The sequence below is a fragment of the Emiliania huxleyi genome, assembly GCF_000372725.1.
Source record: "Emiliania huxleyi CCMP1516 chromosome Unknown EMIHUscaffold_147, whole genome shotgun sequence".
NCBI classification, from domain to species: domain Eukaryota; phylum Haptophyta; order Isochrysidales; family Noelaerhabdaceae; genus Emiliania; species Emiliania huxleyi.
Window position 1 is genome coordinate 105,055 of NW_005201123.1, and position 18,768 is coordinate 123,822.

The following is an 18,768-nucleotide window of genomic DNA, read 5'->3' on the forward strand; positions in this document are numbered from 1 at the left end:
GCCGAGCCCACCAACCGAGCACATCGCTCATCGGCGTCGGAGTTTATGCCGGGGTCGTTCGATCATCTCCACCAGTTGGAGGCCGATGGTTGCTGCCGCATTGTCTCGGCGGCCGACAAGCTCCAGCTCGTGCGCAGCTCGTGCAACGGCACCCTCGCATCGCGCATTGAGGAGCTCGACGTGGCGCTGGCGCCTCACGCGTTGTCCGCATGATGGAAGGCCGCGCACCGCCGCTTGCTGCTTTGCGCGGAGATGGGCAAGACGTGAGCAAGCTTTCGGCGCTCAAGAAGGTCGCCGTCGCGCTCATGGCCCGAAACCACATACCACAACGACCGACGGCTGATGTTACGATCGGCACAATCCCTACCCTTCCCCCCAAACAGCTCGAATCCAGAGAAGGGATCTGACCGGCCGCTGTACCCCCAAGCGATGGCGGAACGAGGCCTGAGCGAGAGGGACACGGCCACACTCCTCTCCTCCGAGATGGACTCGAGCTTTTCGGTTGCGGCACCGTCGCGCCGGCCCCTCAGCGCAATGATCCTCGCCGTGGGCATCATCGCCGCCGGAGGCGTCGCTGCCGCCTTCCGGCGCCAGGTCCCTGCGCGCGCCGTCGAGCCGGCCGATGAGAAGTTCGCGCCGGCCGAGGAGAAGTGGGCCGCGGGCCCGCTGCCGCGGCACTGGATCTTTGACGACCTCTCCGCAAGCGAGGTTCGCGCGGTGGCTGCATATGTCATCGCATCGCGGCCGGGCACGTCGGCTTCGTACTTTGGCGGCAAGCCGCTCAAGGGAGACTACATCACGGGCACGTCGGCCGTCGAGCTGGTCCAGCCGCCCAAGGCGGACGCGCTCGCGTACGTGAACGGCGAGACCGACACGCCGCCGAAGCGATTTGCGCGCGTCACCATCGCGCGCGGGCGCCGCCTCGCTCTCTCGGCCTTCGCGGGACAGAGGACGGCGTCTCTTCACGGGCGTGTGGGCGTGAACAGGTCGCTCGCCTCGCCCGACGTGATGGAGTACAGGGTCGGCCCGATCCACGGCTGCGACGCCGGAGACTGCGACGAAGCGACAGTCGAGGCGGCCGTCATCGCTCCCGGAAGTTTCCTCGAGCTCCGACTTGAGGCTCCCGCCGCGCTCCTCTAGGCTGGCTCGCCGCTCGTTCCCCTTCTCGAGCCCGGCGCGGTCTCGTTCGAAAAGCGACCGGTCGACATGTCGGACAACTCTTGTTTCGTCGGCATCGGCGCCGTGCTGGCGCCGCTCGAGAAGCTGTTGGTCGAAAGTTTCGGGCGCGTCTTTGGACTCGCCACCTTCGGCCTCTCTGCGGACGCCTACTCTGGCGGGGCGGACGGCTCCGTCCTCCCATTCTCCTTCAACGACATCTCCGCCACCGCGGCGGCGCGCGTGTACAAGCTGCAGTTCTTCTGGATCCGCGAGCCGGAGAATACGCAGGCGATGTGGCTGCACGGGCTGCCCTTCACGCTGCGCTCCGCGACCGTCGGTGAGCATGTACCGCGCGAGATGCAATCTCGGGCCGTCTCGGCTGATCTCAGCTGATCTCGGGGCATCAGGCGCGAACGAGCCGAGCTTCTACGACTTTTTCTATTGCGGCCAAGGCCCGTACCCAACGCCGGCCTCGCTGCTCGACGCGATCGCTGCTGGGAAGGCGCAGCGCTGCTCGTACAAGCCGCCCGCCTCGGACGGGCTCGCGGGCGGCTGGGACGTGCCCTCCTCGGAGGAGTCGGAAGACTACAAGTTTCTAGTGCCAGAGAGTCCGAGCGGCCCCCTCTTCGAGGAGCCTCGCTTCGCGCTGCGCGGCGTCAAGGGCGGCAACGGCCTCCTCCTCATGCGGGGGCGGGCGGTCCTTCTGCGAGCCTTCCGTGAGCCTTCCAGGAGCCTTCCCATAGGGCGGCTGATCGAGTGGGGCGAGTGGTCCTTCTTCGCCACGATGCGACCCTCCACGGGCCTCGCCGCGATGGACCTCCGCTTCCGCGGCGAGCGCGTCGCGTACGAGCTCTCGCTCGCTGAGGCGGCCGCGCTGTACTCTGGCACCGCAAACGACCAGGTCCGCGCCCCCGACCCACCGCCCTCGCCCCACCACCTCGAGTGTGTGGCGAAGCTTACCGGTTCGGTGCCGGTGCCGGTCCCTGTCCCTTGCCTCAGGTCTTCTACCTCGACTCGGCCTACTCGATGAGCCAGCTGGGCGGCGACCTCAAGCCCGGCCTCGACTGCCCCGTCGGCGCCGCCTTCCTCGACGGCACCCTCTGGAACTTGCCCGGCGGCGTCGGCGCGATCAACGCAAACGTCTCGCAGGCGAAGCCGTACAAGGCGTTTTGCGTCTTTGAGCAGCCGCTCGACGGGTCGCACTGGCGCCACCTTCAGCTCTTCGACAAGCGAGTCGACGGCGTGCCCGCCTCGCAGCTGGTGGTGCGCGCCGTCACCGCCGTTGGCAACTACGACTACGTCACGCAGTTCAGCTTCGGCCCCGCCGGCGGGGTCCGCGTCGGCTTCGAGTTTGCCGGCTACATGGAGACACGTTGGTTCTCGCCCGACACGACGCCGTTCGAGCGGCCGCTGGGCGAGGTGGTGCGTTCCAACCTGGCCGCGCCGCTGCACAGCCACTTTGGCTGCTTCAAGGTGGACCTTGACGCGTCGCCCGCGGGCGAGTCTTTTGAGCTCACCACAATCACTTCTGGTGTCAAGCAAGACAGTGGCGTGCCCAACCCGCACCGCTGGGCGACCAAGTACGTGGTGCGCGAGTACCCGTCGGTCGAGGGCGTCAACACCTCAACCTTCGCGCCGTCCGCCGCCAAGCCGACCGTGTGGGCGGTCGTCGACAACGCGCACGCCGCCGCCGCCACCGCGCCTAGCGGCAAGCCTGGCTACTCCATCTCGCTCGGCCCGACGGTGCTGCAGACGCTGCCCGCCGAGCACCCGTTCGTCAAGGCGACCGCCTTCTCAAAGTACCCGCTCGCGATCGCGCGCCGCAAGGAGGAGGAGCCGCGCCCGTCGAGCGTGTACGACTTGTTTGGGCCCGGCGAGCTCGCCACTCTCTCGACTCGTGTCATGTCCGGGACACGCCCTCGACATGTCGAGACCTGTTGTCCCATATAGGCGAGCCCGTCACATCCCTCGACTCTTTCCTCGACGGCGAGGGCATCGTGCAGAACGGGCCTCCCCGGAGCCTCCTCTCGGAACTTTCTCGGAACCGCACCCGTAGGCGAGGGCATCGTGCAGACGGACTTGGTGGCGTGGGTGACTCTTGGCAAGGAGCACTTGCCACGTACCGAGGACCTCCCCCTCATCTCCAATTTTGGGACCCACTTCGACTTGTTGCCGCACAACCGTTTCCCAGTCAACGCCGCCCTCTCGCGGCCGAAGCGGCAGCCGGCCGAGCGCAACTGAGCGCGCAGTCGGCAGGGGGGCGAGCCCTCCAGGGCCAGACCCCGCCGCCTTCCTTCTATATGCATCGTACACTTGCGTGTACAGTTCTGAGAGTTATTGCCAGTGTCCTGCAAGGGCCGGGTGTGGTGTCTGTGGAGTTGCTGTCTGCCGTGCCGGTCGCAGAGAGCCAAGGGAGAGGAAAGCGACCGATTGAGGTGTGTAGCCGGAAGTGACAAAAGTGTGTGTCCAGTGCGCAGTGTACTTTCACACCCACCCACCACACACACATACACACACTCACACACACACACACACCCTTGCCCCACCACCACGTGAGACGTGTGTGTGGAGAAGTTTACCTTACCTTGTACCTTACCTTACACAACACACACACACACACACACACACACACACACACACACACACACACACACACACACACACGGCACACGCACACATCGCTCAGCACCCACGTCCCACCCACCCCGCGCACTGGGCCTTGCACTTTTAATGCCGTGGGGCTCCTGTCGTCCAGACGTGGGGACGCGGGGGACGCTCCCCCGCTGCCACTCGTGCGTTCAACGACCGTTTCTCTCATCGTGGCGGGCACCGCCTGCCCCGCACCGCAACGCACACGACGCATGAAGAAATTGCGGGACGACGACGACTGGCCGAGCACCCCGCCAACCCTCAGAGTTCAGGCGCACCGCATGTTTGAGCTGGGCCGCTCGGCAGAGATCGGCTCGCCACGTGCCGCTGGCGTCGACAGCCGGCGGCTGTCGCAGACGCACGAGTACTTTGAGGTGAGGGGACGCCCCTTTGTGGCGCCTCCTTATCAGTGCGCCGCGTCGAGCAGCCGCCCCTTCATCGTGGGCTCACGGAGGCACACGCCCAGCCGCCGAACAGCCAGCGCGTACGCTGATCAGATTTGCGCGGCGCGCTTCCGGCACAAGATGCTCGCGTCAGCTCTCGCCTCGCACAGGCTAATGTCCTCAGTCTCGAGCGGCTCCGTAAGCAATGGCTCCAGCCCGCGCTACGCCCGCACGGGAGGCGGCGGCCTCGTACTGCAGGCAACGCTCCGCGAGCAGGAGGAGCGACTCCGCGCCGCAGCCCGAGAGATTGTTATGGCCGACTTGCTCGGGGCCTTTCGCTCCTGGGCCGCCCAAGCTTCCCTGCGCCGCCTGCTCCGCTTGCACGGTGCGCAGCGCTCCGCTCGCTCGCCGACTCGCCGCGGTAGACTGCGGGCCAGCTTCCGTCGGTGGCGGGCGAAGTGCCATCGGGCCAGGGCTCCTTTGCTGCTGTGGCTCCTCTGCAGGCGCTGGCGCGCCGAAGCTGGCCGCCGGGCAACCCTCAGCCGGGCCCTTCCGCTCGCCACCGCGGCGCAGAAGCGGCGCGGATTTGCGACGTGGGTGCAAGCGTGGAGATACCGCCTCACCGAGGAGCGCCAGGCGTCGCTGGGCGTCCGGTGCGGGGAACGCCGCCGCCTGCTGCTCGCATTAGCCTTGTGGCGGGCTGCGAGCATGGCGCACGAGAGATCGCTCGAGCGGTCTGTCCTCGCGAGCTTCAAGTGGGGTGCCTCTTGCCGGGCACTCGCCCTCCGGCAGTGGGTGGAGGTAGCCCGCACTTGCCGCACCGTCCTCGCAAGCGGCACCGCGCTGGCACGCCAGCACAGCCAGTGTCGCGCTTGGCGCAAGTGGTTGCGCTGCATTGCGAGCGACGAGGCGGCGCACCGTCTCCTCGCGATCGCCGCATCCTCCCAGTCGAGTCGCGCGCTGAGGCAGAGCGTCCGCCGCTGGGGCGCGTTCCTCATTCGTGCGAGTCAGCTCGCCGAGGCGCTAAACTCGTGGCGTTCCTGGAGGGACCGAGCGCGAGCGTTGCGGAGCTGCGTACCGCAACACACCTGCAACGTGCTCTGGCACAGCTCTCTCACTCGGGACCAGCTGCGTTCCCTCCGCCGCGGCCTCTCCAAGTGGGCCGTTGTGAGCGCCGCACGGCATGGCTGTGCGACAGGCCTCTTCTGGCTTGGCGCTCGCCGTCTGCGCCGAGGCTTCAATAGCATTCAGGCGACGCGGCGCGAGGCGTTTGACAATAATTGTGCACGGGCCAAGGCACGCGCTTGGCGAAGATGGTCATGCGGCATCAGACGCTCGCAAGCACGTGCCTCTCTTTGCCGCGTGGCTCTTGGCTACGCTAGCGTGCGGGTCCGCCGTGGTGCGTTCTCTTCGTGGCACCGCATGCTATGCCGCAGCGCTGCGGTGGAGGGGCTTGAGCAGATCGGCCTCGCTCGCCATGCAAAAACCCGGCTGCACCGCGCAATGGCCCATTGGAGGTGGTGGCGGGAGCGGGAACAGGACGTTGCTCTTGTTGGCCTCAGCCGGCGCCGGCGAGAGCTGAGGGGCAGCCTTTTGGCATGGTGGCACAGGGCCGCGGCTAGCAGCAAGTTGAGCTCCGTCTCGAGTCGCAACCTCGACGCCTGCATGGGAAGGCGGCTCGACCTCGCTTTCAGGTGCTGGAAGGCGGAGGGCAGGCTTGCTCGCACTGCGCAAAGGCACGCACGCCGCGAGTTGTCACCACTCAAACTTGCCAGGAGAGTGAGTGCTCTAACTGCGGAGGAGGAGGAGGAAGAGGCGCGCGAGCAGCGTGGTCACAGCCATCACGAAAGAAGCATCGCTGGCATCGCGGTTCTGCAATGGAAGCTTGAGGCAGCCAAGCGTGGCCAAAGGCAGCAAGGCATGCGGTGTGGCGTTGCCTCATGGAGCAGACGGTGGCGATGGCATGCGCTTGAGAGGTGGATGATGTTCGTGTACCGACAGCGACGCAAGCGAGGGTTGGCCGCGTCAGCAGCGCAGAGCTTGCTGCACCGGTGCTTGCGCCGAGCGATGGCCACGCTGCGCGAGGCGCACGCGGAGGCGGCGGAGGCGCGGCGGCTGCGTGGCGTCGCTGCGGCGGCGGCAGCGCGGATGATCGGGCACCGCATGGGTCGCGCTGTGGCGTCGCTCAAGGCGGCACGTGTCGAGGCGCACCGCAGGCGCGCAGTCGCCGCATCGGCGGTAGTGCAGATGCTCCACCGCGGGCTCGGCAAGGCGTTGCGCGCTCTCCGCGACTCGGGCATCGAGCGGGGACGCAAGCTCGCGCTAGCAGAGTCTGCAGCATCGCACCTGCTCTACCGCCAGCTGAGCCGGGCCTTGTGCGCTTGGCGAGCGGCGGTGAACGACCACGAGTCGCGGGTCGAGCGATTCGCGGCGAGGCTGGCGATGGGGCGGGGGCTCTACGCGTTTGCCGAGGCAGCTCGTGCGAGTGGGAGGGTGCGTCGCGCGCTCTCGCGGATGCGGCAGCGCTCTCTGTGCGGGGCCTTGCTCTCGCTGCAGGAGAGCGCGTCGGAGGCGCGTCGCAAGCGCGGCGTCGCCTCGGCGGCGGTGGCTCGCTTGGTGTGCCGCAGCCAGGCCACCGCCTTCTCGACGCTGAAGGCGCATCTCGGCGAGACGCGACGCAAGCGAGGGTTGGCCGCGTCAGCAGCGCAGAGCTTGCTGCACCGCTGCTTGCGCCGAGCGATGGCCACGCTGCGCGAGGCGCACGCGGAGGCGGCGGAGGCGCGGCGGCTGCGTGGCGTCGCTGCGGCGGCGGCAGCGCGGATGATCGGGCACCGCATGGGTCGCGCTGTGGCGTCGCTCAAGGCGGCACGTGTCGAGGCGCACCGCAGACGAATGATATCCACTTCCGCCACCTCGTTTTCGCTCCACCGCGGTCTTGCCTTTGGCCTCTGCCACCTCAAGGAGAACCGCTTGGCCGCCAGGCGTGCTTGCGCTGCGGCACATGCCGCGAGCGCCCGGATCGCTCGCCCGCGCTTATCCAACGCGCTTCGGCTATGGCGTGGCCAAGTGCGTGGGCACCAGCGACGCCTCATTGTTGCTCGCGTCGCAGCCTTGAAACGCCGGCGCGGAGATTTGCGCAACGCGCTGTACCGCTGGCAGCTTGCAGGAGCACGCCACTTACTTCTTGGCGCCGCACTGGAAAAGGCAGACGTGCGTCGCCGGCATTCGGAGCTGGTGCGAGGCTTTCTCGCAATCTTTACTTGCGCCCCTGGCCCACCCCGGATGCACCGCTTGTCGGCCACCGCCCAGCGCTGGCTTGATGAAGTGCGGCAGGCTGTCAAGGACCCAGCAACGCGCCCGGCCAAGGAGCATCTGTCCCAGGCTTTGGATTCCCGCCTCGACTACCTCTACTCCCTGAGCCGTTCGTCACTGCGCGAGCGGTCACCCAGCACGCCAAGGCGACGGGGCCACAAGGGCGAGGCGGCGCGCAGCGGCCGCTCCTCGTGCAGCAAACATCGGCCGCAGCTCGCACCACACCGCGTGCCTCCTCTGACGGTGGGCGCCCTCCTCGACGAGATGCAGCGGTTTCTAGACGTGCGCAAGTGGACCGTCAAGGAGCTGTTCCGCAACCGTTCGGTCAACCTGTCGAACCGGGCGGCAGGCGACTTCGCCCTCTCCGCGGCCGAGCTATGTGCCTTCCTCTCCTCGCCCGAAGTCGGCCTCCGACTCTCGCCGAGCGACGCGAGGGCGCTCATTGCCGATATCGACACGAGCGGCAACGGCGAGTTGGAGGCGTCAGAGCTCGACAAGGCTCTCCGCGCCCGCAAGGCGCAGCGAAACCGCGAGGAGGGGGGCGGGTCGGCCCTCCCGGAGAGGCACTACGACTACTTCCGCGGCGCGGTGTGGCTTCAACCCATGCTATGAGGGAGCGAACAAGTCTATATAATTAAGTATATATCAAATGTGAGAGAGTGAAAAATAGTGAAGCGGCGCAGGACGCAGCTTTCCAGCGCTAGAGCCGTATACGTGAGCTACACAGCGCGCCAAATCGCAGAAACGCGCTCTCCCTAACCCTCTCCCAACTTGAGGTACACCTGCCGCAACCGCTGCAGCGCTTCGGCAAGCCCTATCCGCCGTGGCCCGTCCCCGCCGCCGAGCAAGACGTGAACGACTGCAGCGGGCACCTCCGCCTCCCACACCGCCGCCAACTGACGCAACGCCGCGCGACCATCCGCAATTCGCACTGCAGGCAGCTCGGCGGCATCAATTCCGTCGCCCGCCGCCGCGCCCTCCGACGCACGCTCCGTCCCCTCCTCCTCGCTCAACATGGAGAGCGCCTCGTCGACGCATGCCACGCAACCGCGCGCGCACAGAGCCCCCTCCCCCACCTCCTCCGCCGCCCGCGCCAGCGCCGCGCCGCGCGCTCCGCCGCGCCGCAACACGCGCCGCACGTGCGCGCTTGCCGCCGCCAAATCGCGTGCCGCGAGAGCCGCGAGACACGCGTCCTCTCCGCCGCCCTCTCCGCCGCCGACCCCACACTCCGCGCCCTGCCTTGGCCCGGATCTCGGCGGCGAAGCGCCCGGCGGCGGTGGCGAAGGCGGGCGGCGGAAGAGCTGCGCCGCGGCGGCGCACCGGCTGCAGAGGAGGGCGCCTATGGGCCATGTCGCAGACACGTCGCGGACATGTCGCGGACATGTCGTCGACCCGCCAGCGGCTGTGGATCGCGCCGTGAGAGTCGCGTGCCGCGCCAAGGGAAAGGTCCGCGAAAAGCGCGCACGCGCTGCAGCGCAGTGCCTCCCCGCCGCCCTGGAGCAAGCGGGTCGCACAGCAGATCAGACGCGAGAGAACAGCGCGAGGCGGCGGGAGCCGGGTGGTGCGACGATGGGGCGGGCCACGACAGTGACGTGTGCTGTGCGGCAGCGCCGCCCGCCCCAACCCCGGCCGCGTGCCCCGTGTGCATCGCGCTCCCGTAAGGGTGACGTGGGCGCGTCCTTCTTCCAGTCCCTGGAGTGTCTCGGAAGGGTCATCGCATTGCAGGCCGCCTGGAGCGTCCCCGTCGGAAGTGTCTCGGAAGTGTCTCTGGACGTGTCCGACGCGCCTCGGTCGGCGCGGCGCTGCGGCCCGGCTCGATGAAGCGACGAAACGCGGGCGCCACCTGGGCGAGATGTGGGGGAGGGGGTGAGCCTCCACGCCCTGGTTGGCGACCGCGGTCGTGGCTGCGGACGCGCTGTGCGCGGCGGCAGTGGAGGTGGCGGTGTGCGGCAGCGGGCTGGAGCCGGCCCCTTGAGCCGTCGGGTGAGCGGTGCTGCGTGTGCGGTGCGAGCGGGGCAGGTGCGCGCGACCTGAGCGGAGGGAGAGGAGGAGGCCGCGGCGAGCGACCAGAGCGGACGGCGCGGTGGCGAACGCTGCGGAGAGCGAGCTGGCGGCTGCGGCTGCGGCGATGGCGGCCGCGGCGCTGGCTGCGGCGCTGGCTGCGGCGCTGGCTGCGGCGCTGGCTGCGGCGCTGGCTGCGGCGGTGGCGGCGGCGGCGGCGGCCGCTGAAGCGGCGTGCGTTGCGGCGGCTGCTGTGGAGGTGGCGGGTGCGGCGGGTGCGGCGGCGGCGACTGCGGCGGCGACTGCGGCGGCGCTGTGGGCGGCGGCAGCTCCGGTGGCGGCAGCGCCGGTGGCGGAGCGACCGCCATGTCTGCCTGCAGAGAGGCCAGGATGCATTCGCACTCGGCGGTGTGGGTGGCCCGCTCGGCTGGGCTCATTCCCGTCAGGTCCTCGCCGCAGAGGAGGCAGCGGTCGGCGGCGCTGCCGGGCGAGCAGCCCGGCTCGGTCGCATCTGGGGAGTGGAGGAGCGCTGGGCCAGCAGCGGCCTCGGGCGTGGAGCAGGCCGCAGCGGGCGAGCGGGCGCCGTCGGCGGAGCCCGTCGGCTGTGCGTCCGGCTCGGCGGCCGCAGGTGGCTCCGCAGTGGCGGCTGCCCCGGCGTTGACGGCAGACTCAGCCTCGGTGGCGGCCGATTCGGCCGGATGCGGCCGCGGGAGAGAGGGAGCACCGCCGACTTTGGCGCTCGACCGCGAGAGCCGGAGCCGTTTGCGACCTGGCCGGCTCGGAAGCATGGTTGCGTCGCCGTTCCGCTTCTTTCTTCTTTTCGCCGCTGTTTTTACACAGGTTCACCGCGGGCCCCCACCGACGAAGGGCGCTTGGGTCTAAATTTAGTGCGGTCTGAAGTCTTTATCTACTGCATCTTTAGTGCACTTTAGCGCGAATTTAGCGCAACTTTAGCGCGAGTTCACTGCGACTTTACATACATCCAGATTTAGCGAGGTTTAGTGCGTCTTTAGTCCAGCCGCGCAGTAGGATCCAGCCGCAGCCCCTCGCTGGGCCTCCCTCCCGTTAGGCTGAACAAGCTTTTCCTCTCGCACCCCGTCTCTTTTCCTTTCCTTTTTTCTCTACAGCACCCTCTCTTTTGGATTTCAGATTACCCGGTTTTTGAGATTCGCCTCGCAGATTACCCGACGAACGAGATTTTCCTGCTTAGCGCGATTTCCGTCAAACCAGTTTACCCAGTCTCCCACAATTCGTGTTTCAGCTTACCCGGTCGCTAAAATTTGTCATGTCAGATTACCCGGTCGGCCAAATTTCTCGTCCAGATTACCCGGCAACGATATTTTCCTGCTCAGCAGCAATTTCATCAAAAAACTGAGAACCAGTTTACCCAGTTTCCCACAATTCACGTTTCAGCTTCCCCGGCCGCTAACTTTTCTCATGTCAGATTACCCGGTCGGCCAAATTTCTCGTCCAGATTACCCGGCGGCTAACTTTTCTCTTTGAGATTACCCGGGCGCGCAAATTTCTCGTTTCAGCTTACCCGGACGCGAGCGTGCACCTCGTCCAGAGAGCGAGCACCTGCGGCACTTGGTCCTAAGGGGTCCCGTACCATGCGGAATCGACCCTACCTATCCGGTGCTCAAGTGCTCAAGGAGAGCTCCCACTCGGAATCCCCGGCCTCGTTTGCTTGAATGACGCAGTCGTGAATCCCAAACGGTTTCAGATTACCCGGCGCATCCCACTACCGGGTGATCTGGAAAAAGAAATTTCACCTTCCGTGTAACCTGGAAACGACATTTCGCCGTGTTGGGTAATCTGGAAACGACATTTTGCCGCACCGGGTGATCTGAAACCGCTCACGCCGGGTGATCTGGAAAACGCCGGGTGATCTGCGAGGCGAAGCTCAAAACCGGGTGATCTGGAAAAAGAAATTTCGTGACCCGGGTAACCTGGAAACGACATTTCGCCGTGTTCGCCGAATTCCCATGAAAACAAGTAAAAAATCGCGCGAAAAAGAAAAAATGCCAAAAAATCGGTCTGGATCCGTCATCCTTTGGTTCAACATTGGTTTTCAAATTCCAAGACCGACCCTCACCTCTACTCTATTACAGCTGGTGGTCACGGTCACAGCATGGGTTGTGCGGTCGGAGGTGGTGCTTGCGGTGGCGCATTCAACTGTGCTGGTCCTCCTCTCGGGAATCGGATCTGATTTTTAGCAATACCAAACAACTCTAACACTCACTCGACATTTGGGGCCTGGAGCCCTGTTCACGCGCGCGCGAGACGTGCAGACAGGGTTGCCAGGTGAGAGCGAATGGCGCGGTTCACGCCTCGCACAACAGAGAGAGAGATGCGCTCTGCATGGTGGGACATAAAAGAAAGCGAGTACTTTGCGCGCGAGGCGGCGCAGCTTGAGAACGGCGGTGGGCGAGCCGCCGCCGAACGTCTCGTGGAGCAGCAGGTTGAAGTTGTTGCGCTTGACAAAGATCGCGTCGTGGTAGAAACCGCGATGCGCCTTGACGTAGCCGTGGCCGTTCTTGTGGTCGAAGGGTTGGCCGGGCTGCCCGCGCGCCTTGCAGCCCATGTTTAGGCGGCGGGCCTTCTCCTCGGTGTTGCCGAAGGCGTAGGAGTGGCCAACGGAGGCGGGCGTGCCGCCGCTCGAGGCGTTGCCAACGCCCGCCGAGGAGGTCTTGAGGAGGGGCGTCCAGTGGAATCGGTGCTGTGCCTGTGCTCAGTCGGGAGATCTTGCTCTGGAGGGCTGCATATCTAGCCTCACTGGGAGCCTGCCTTTGCGTCATGAGGGCAGGCAGGGGCCAGGCATCTCTTGTGGTGCATTCTTGGCAGCCAAGGAGCAAAGCACGCACGCGGCCCTGGCTAGCTGTGGTGTGGCCGGGAAGCCGTGCTAAAGATGCGTTCCCGCACTAAAGATGCGGGACCCACACTAAATGTACTGCAGCTGCCCGCACCTAAAGTGAACTAAATGTGGCGCTAAATTGGAGATAAAACACACTAACTAAATTTGTGCTAAATAAATACAGTTCCGGACGGGCATTAAGAACGCACAGGTTCTTCGCCCAGCCTCAGGTTCTTAGCTAAGTTGGCGGTCCGTCGGGGGCCGAGCCTCAGGTTCTTAACCGGGTGGATGGTTTTTAAAACCGTTTCGGCTTCGATTAAAAATCAACAAAATTGGGTGTTAAAACAGTTTGGAAGTTTGGAACAGTAAGTTCGCATGGCGTGACAAGAGAGTCATATGTTGGACTGTTGCGCGCTCGCGCGTCGTTTCGTTGTTTGTGTGAACCTTGTATGTGTGTTGCATGGGATGCCGCGCTCGCGAGTCTCGGTCACATCGATGGTTGTAGTATAGAACCCAGCATCGCCCAGCCTCAGGTTCTTAGGGAGTTCTTAGGGATCCGGCCGAAATATCAGCCTCAGGTTCTTAACGTTAGAGGTTCTTAATGCCCGTCCGGAACTGTATGTGCTAAATATGTGCTAAATATGTGCTAAATATGTGCTAAATATGTGCTAAATTCGCTCTAAAGACGCACTACACACCACTCGAACACACACTAAATAGCGCACTAAACTATTTTAATAAAGTTCATTCACAGCCTTGTTATTGAGAAGAAAATACCTCCTATGGCGCTGTGCGCTGGCCTGTGAGAGGTTGAGGTGCGAGCCCTGGAGGCCCTGGGGATGGGGGGGGACTACCCGCGGGCTTAGAAGGCCCGCGCGCAGGGGGGTGGGGCATTGAGACCGGTCATGAATGAGTGCGCGACACGCATGTTGCGAGCAGCGTTGTTGATGTTTTGCGCATCGCCACTGACGGCGGCGCGCGAGAGCTGTTGCGAGTGGTGTTGGGCGAAGCCCCGGGCGCTGCCGGAGGCTGTGCCGTAGTCGGTGCGGTCGACGGCGCTCGGGCTGCCGACCTCTTTGGCGAAGTTGAAGATGATTCTCTTGGTTGGCGGCGCGATGCCGCCCTGTGGCTTTCGACGAGACAAATTTTGACGATTCCGTTCTTGACATGGAGCGCGTCGTAGTACTGTCCCTTGTGCTCTTTGACCCAGCCTTTGCCGGTCGCATGGACGAGCGGGCCCTGTGACTTGTGGCCGCGCTCTTTGCACCCAAGAATTCACACGCAAAAAATTTAGAAAGTGTCCTTCACCGACGTCAGCAAGGTTGCCGACACGCCCCGTCGCACGCGGCAGATGCTCGGCTAGGCCCGACGTCCAATTTTCCTCACCCACTACCTACTGCCTGTAGGCTGCGCGGCGTCGCCGAGCAAAAACGACAACGACGCTCTTCCTCTTTGTGCTGGCCACCCCGCCTCCACCGCAGCCTGCGGCGGAGGCGGTGACGGCGGTTTTGGCGGCCTCCGCGCGCGCCTCCTCGGCAGCCACGTCCACGCTGCCCGGGTCGCCGCCGCCGGTCCCCACCTCTCCGCTCACACCGCCGCCGCCGGGCCCTCCTCCGGCGGGCCCTCCGAACCCGCCGCCAATCCTACCGCCGTCACCGCCTGCTCCGCCACGCGCGCCGCCGCCGCCGCCATCGCCGTTGCCGCCCTCGCTGCCGCCGCTGCCGCCGCCCGCGCCGCCGCCGCCGCCGCCGCCGCCGCCCGTGGAAGCAAAGGTGTGGGGATCGCTGGTGGACACGACGGCGGAGTCGATCGCTGCGACCTCGCACACGCTCTACATCCGGCTTCTCAACGGCTCCGTCTGGGACCCGCTCGTCGTCGAGTCCTCTCAGCTCCCTCACGTCGCGCTGCGCCAGTCGATTGCAAACGCCGCCTCGCCGACGCCGCCGCCGCCGCAGTCGCCAGACGCGGGCGGCGGCGGCGGCGGCGACGCGGGGGCGCCGCCGCCGCCGCTATCGCTGTGGGGCGACCAGTGGGGCGCCGATGACGGCATCTTCCTCAAGGTCCAGCTGCTCGACTCCAACCTGAGCGCGGTGAGCGCGCCTAGACGCTGACTACAGATCCCTGCATGCCACCCGGCACCCGAGAAGCGCACGTGTCCCTTCACCTGGTGCCACACTGCACGATGCCGTCTTCCCGCCCCGACGCTGGTGCGAGCATGGCGCAGGTCGCCGACCCGGCCGCGACGTGTGACCCGCACCATGGCGGCGGTGCGCCGCGGCTCGCCCCTCGCCAGTCTCGCCGCCTCCTCCCTGCACGCGCGACGCACACGCGACACGCTGTCGGCACCCCTCCTCCCTGCCCCCCCCCCCTGCCCCGACACCCCTGCCCCTGTGCAGCCGCCCGCACACCCCCGCGCGCGCGCCAGGCTGCGCCGTCGTGCGCGTCGTGATCCCGCAGCTGCAGCGCTACTACCTCACCCCGGGCGCGCAGGAGGTGCTCCGCCTCCGAGTGGACGGCACGCACCGCCTTTGCGGACGCGTCCACCCAGGAGGAGCCTTCCCGGAGCCTTCCCGGAGCCCTCTCGGAGCCTTCCTGCAGGCCGGTGCGTCTTTGCGGACTCCACCACCGAGCGGGGCGCGGGCCCGGAGGCGGTCGCGACGACAGAGGTCGTCATCCACGGGTGAGACGTCTCCCGACGCTTCCTCACGAGTCCCCTCCCCCAGACCTTCCGATGCCCCACCGCCCCCCACCGACACTCTCCGAGGCGGTCTCCGACACAGCCTCCAGCGAGATGCGTGCCCGTGCCGCGAGATGCGTGCAAGACACGTCCATGACACGGCAGCGTGGCCATGTCCGCCAGGCGAGACATGGGGGAGATATGGCCGGGCTCATGTCCGCCAGGCGAGATATGGGGGAGATATGGCCGGGCTCATGTCCGCCAGGCGAGATATGGGGGAGATATGGCCGGTTCACGGCCGAGCCATGGCCGAGCTGTGCCGTGCATGTCCCGCCAGGCGGTACCCGTGCAGCGAGGAGACGAGCTGCCAGCGCTGCACCAACGAGGCGAGCCGCCGCTGCGCTTCTGAACCCCGAGTCGTTCACGTTCTGTTGACTCTGCATTGAATGCGACTGCCAGCCCTCTCCTGAGATCGCACATACCGCCTCGTGTGTCTGCCCCGCGTGTGCTCCGCGTGTGCGTGTGCCGCGTCGCCCGTGCTGGGACGTGTGTGTACGACTGACTGACTGACAGAGTCATTCATGTCGTGGGTGTTGTGTGCGGGATATGGGGGAGATATGGGCGAGATATGGGCGAGATATGGGGGAGGTATGGTGTTGTGTGCGGGAAGCGTTTGGGGAGGGAGGGAGTGGGGAGCAGGGTCTGCTCACTCACGTGCACTGGGCCTCGCACATTGAACGCCGTGCCAGCTCCTGCCTGTCCGGGTGTGGGCCAAGTTCACACACACACCTTCCCTGGTCAGGCGGGCCGGCACGCAGGCGACGGAGAGTCGGCTAACCAGTGCGGCTGGTGCGCCGCCAACAGCAGGTGCTTCGCGCAGCCCGACCATGGCTTCGGTTCGGGCGTGTGCCCGGGCTTGGTTTCGACGCGCACCAACCAGTGCGGAGAGTAGCCGCGATCCGCCCGCGATGCCTGCCGCGAGTAGCCGCGGCTCGTCCCGCAAATGGCGACGAGCACCAACGAGTGCGGCGGGCTAGGGAAGGGCGGGGGTGGGGATGGTGGTGGCGGGCCGGGGGGTGGGGGCGACGGCGGCGAGGGGGGTGGGGGGGAAGGTGGCGGGGGCGAGGGCGGAGGAGGCAGAGGCGGGCTCGTTGCACGGGTACCGCGGCACGTCCACGACGCGTCCGCGGTCGGTTGCTTTGCAGGTGCGGCGGCGCTTCGGACCCGACGACGGCGTCAGCGCGCAACTTGCGGCGCGTGGGCGTGGGGGTGCACGTGCTGAACGTCGGCGACGTCGATCTCAAGGCAGCGCGAGATGACGCGAGATGACGCGAGATGACGCGAGATGACACGAGATGACACGAGATGACACGAGATGACGCGATATGACACGAGATGACGCGTGATGACACGAGATGACACGAGATGACACGAGATGACGCGAGATGACGCGAGATGACACGAGATGACACGAGATGACACGAGATGACGCGAGATGACGCGAGATGACACGACGCCGCCCTCAAAAGGCGGCGCGCTTTTACGCGGACGTGCAGATCTACCTGCACGTCGAGCTAAACAAGGACGGCACCGACCGGCTCTACGCGGCGCAGGCGCCGTACACCGCCGACCGACTGCGCGAGGTGTGAGCAGCGCCTCTTCACAGCTGTAGCCGTGAAAAGGCACCGTACGACGACGGCCTCTCCGAGTGCAACGGAATGCAGCACTACCGCATGCGCGTCGCCGCCGCCGCCCTCGCCACCACCACCCTCGCCGCCGCCGCCCTCCTCGCCGCCGCCCCCGCCTCCCGCTCCAGTCCCGCCGCCGCCCTCGCCGCCGCCGCCCTCGCCGCCACCGCCGGACGATCTCCGTAGGTACAAGCCGGACGAGGATGACCTCAAGCGCTCGGATAAGGGCCTCTTTATGGTCAACATCGACCGGTACCGTTCGGTCGAGATGGTGGAGGCGACGCACGCACACACACACCCCGGCACCCCGGGCCTTGCACGTTGAATGCCGTTGGGCCGCGTCTATCTAGATGTGGAGTCGCGAGGGCTGCCTGGCCCTTGCCCCACCACCTTGTGTGTGTGGAGAAGTTTACCTGGCCTTGCCGTAGGTGAACGGCACGCTCCACCACTACCGCGTCCAGTCCAACTTTTACTTTCGGACGAACGTGCGCGACTGGCCGCTGCAGACGGAGCGGCTCGAGCTGCTGATGGAGATGTACGAGGAGACCTTCAAGAGCAGCCCGACGATGTTCTTTTGCATCATGCCCGAGTTGTCGGGCCTCTCGCAGTCCGTCCGATTCCCCGGCTCGCTCGACAACCAGGCGAGCCTTCCGGGAAAGCTGCACCGCCGCGCCCGCGCTGCACACGTGCAACACGGCCGCCGGAGCGCCTGGCTAGTGGCGCCTTCCCAGCCGCCCTCAGCTGTCCCTCTTCTGCCTGCAAGCGATGCCCCCTCCCTCCCCCCACCCCGGCCGGCCAAGTGTCTCCCTACAGCCATTGATTTGCCCCCCCAACCCCCCCCCCCCCCCCACAACAGCGCCTCTCCTACGAGACGCACATCAACCAGACTTGCTCCCCGCCCTTCCTGCGGCCGGTGCGCCAGTGCGCCGTCGAAGACGACGAGGGCACCCCCGCCGAGGAGGGCGGCGGCGCGGCGACCGCGCGCGGGCGCGCACTGACTGCGGCCGGCGGCGGCGGCATGTGCGGCGCGGGAGACGGCGAGGGCTACGACGAGGGGTACGCGCCCCCGTTTGACGACGGCCTCACCGAATGCGGGCGGCGCGCGCTGGCCGAGTCGAAATGATGAAGGGACGTCTCGGGAAAGATCGGGCGATCTTGGGCAATCTCCCGCAGGCGCGCGCTGGCCGAGTCTCACAACGGCATCTTCGACCACGAGTGCCGCTGTGAGGTGGTGTCGGACTACACGCCCGGCTCCGACCGTGAGTCGTGCGGCTGCCAGGGCGGGCGGATCACGTCGTCGCGCCTCTCGTTTGCGATCCTGTACGAGACGCCCGCCGCCGGCGCCGTGATCAGCGTCTACATGGCGCCCGCCTTCATCATGGTGATCGCCCTCGTCACGTACTCGATCCCGCCAAAGGCGGTGGAGACGCGCTTCTCGCTCGCAAACTCGGGGCTCGTGTCGCTCGTCCTCTTCCACTCGGGCCTAGTCGGCCCCTCCGCCGCACCGGCCCCACCCTCTCTCCCTAGACCCGTCCCCACATCTCCCCATAGGCCTCAAGTCGACCCTCCCCGTCACCGGCATCCTCACCAAAGCGGACTACCTGATGATCGCCTGCTACCTCGCCCTCTCCTCCTCCTTCGTCATCACCGCCCTCATTCTCTCGCTGCGCTTCAACGAGTGCGCGTGCCCGCGTCCCAGCCTCGTCCTCTGGTCGACAACTCTCGCTTTCGGCCGACCCTCGGCTCTCTTCCTCTCGCACCTGCGACACTGTGGGGGGTGCCATGGTTTGTGCGTGTGTGCGTGTGTGGGACAACTACCCGACCGAAGACGCCAACCGCCGAATCTTCTCGCAGGTACCCGCGCACGGCGCACGCCGTCTTCATCTGGAGCCGCATTCTCGGCCCTTTCCTCACGATCCTCTTCTTCCTCGGCGCCGACCTCGCCCGATACTACGACGACGCGAAACCCCTCCATCGGGAGCAACGCATTGCCCGCATCGATAATCGCGCCGAACTGGGCAGGGTCGAGCGCATTCATCTTGTCGC

General features: G+C 66.2%; 4 protein-coding genes across 4 annotated transcripts in view; 3 read left to right on the top strand and 1 right to left on the bottom strand.

The window, feature by feature from the left end:
* Window positions 1-429: 429 nt before the first annotated feature.
* On the top strand, window positions 430-3,399 carry EMIHUDRAFT_111175 (hypothetical protein; the record flags this gene model as incomplete). Its single annotated transcript, XM_005787010.1, has 6 exons — window positions 430-1,068; window positions 1,141-1,495; window positions 1,566-1,766; window positions 1,902-2,059; window positions 2,158-3,055; window positions 3,215-3,399. The coding sequence occupies 6 exons, from the start codon at window positions 430-432 to the stop codon at window positions 3,397-3,399; spliced, it is 2,436 nt and encodes an 811-aa protein (XP_005787067.1).
* Window positions 3,400-8,257: 4,858 nt separating this feature from the next.
* EMIHUDRAFT_228389 (hypothetical protein) lies at window positions 8,258-10,291 on the bottom strand (the record flags this gene model as incomplete). The annotated part of the gene is made up of 3 exons (XM_005787011.1): window positions 8,258-8,527; window positions 8,642-8,737; window positions 9,866-10,291. 3 exons carry the CDS (start codon window positions 10,289-10,291, stop codon window positions 8,258-8,260), a joined length of 792 nt encoding a protein of 263 aa, XP_005787068.1.
* Window positions 10,292-13,761: 3,470 nt separating this feature from the next.
* On the top strand, window positions 13,762-15,041 carry EMIHUDRAFT_455535 (hypothetical protein; the record flags this gene model as incomplete). The annotated part of the gene is made up of 5 exons (XM_005787012.1): window positions 13,762-14,037; window positions 14,353-14,447; window positions 14,582-14,624; window positions 14,783-14,850; window positions 14,934-15,041. Coding segments are annotated over 5 exons (590 nt in total), but the record flags the coding sequence as incomplete, so codon positions are not given.
* Window positions 15,042-16,037: 996 nt separating this feature from the next.
* Window positions 16,038-18,768, top strand: part of EMIHUDRAFT_455536 (hypothetical protein) — a gene marked incomplete at its 5' end in the record, with an annotated part of 5,316 nt that continues 2,585 nt past the window's right edge. The window contains 9 exons of the mRNA XM_005787013.1: window positions 16,038-16,057; window positions 16,240-16,327; window positions 16,591-16,677; window positions 16,925-16,993; window positions 17,151-17,408; window positions 17,579-17,643; window positions 17,896-18,208; window positions 18,282-18,433; window positions 18,577-18,745. Coding sequence (XP_005787070.1) covers window positions 16,038-16,057; window positions 16,240-16,327; window positions 16,591-16,677; window positions 16,925-16,993; window positions 17,151-17,408; window positions 17,579-17,643; window positions 17,896-18,208; window positions 18,282-18,433; window positions 18,577-18,745 — 1,221 coding nt within the window. The remainder of the gene's footprint in view (window positions 16,058-16,239; window positions 16,328-16,590; window positions 16,678-16,924; window positions 16,994-17,150; window positions 17,409-17,578; window positions 17,644-17,895; window positions 18,209-18,281; window positions 18,434-18,576; window positions 18,746-18,768) is intronic.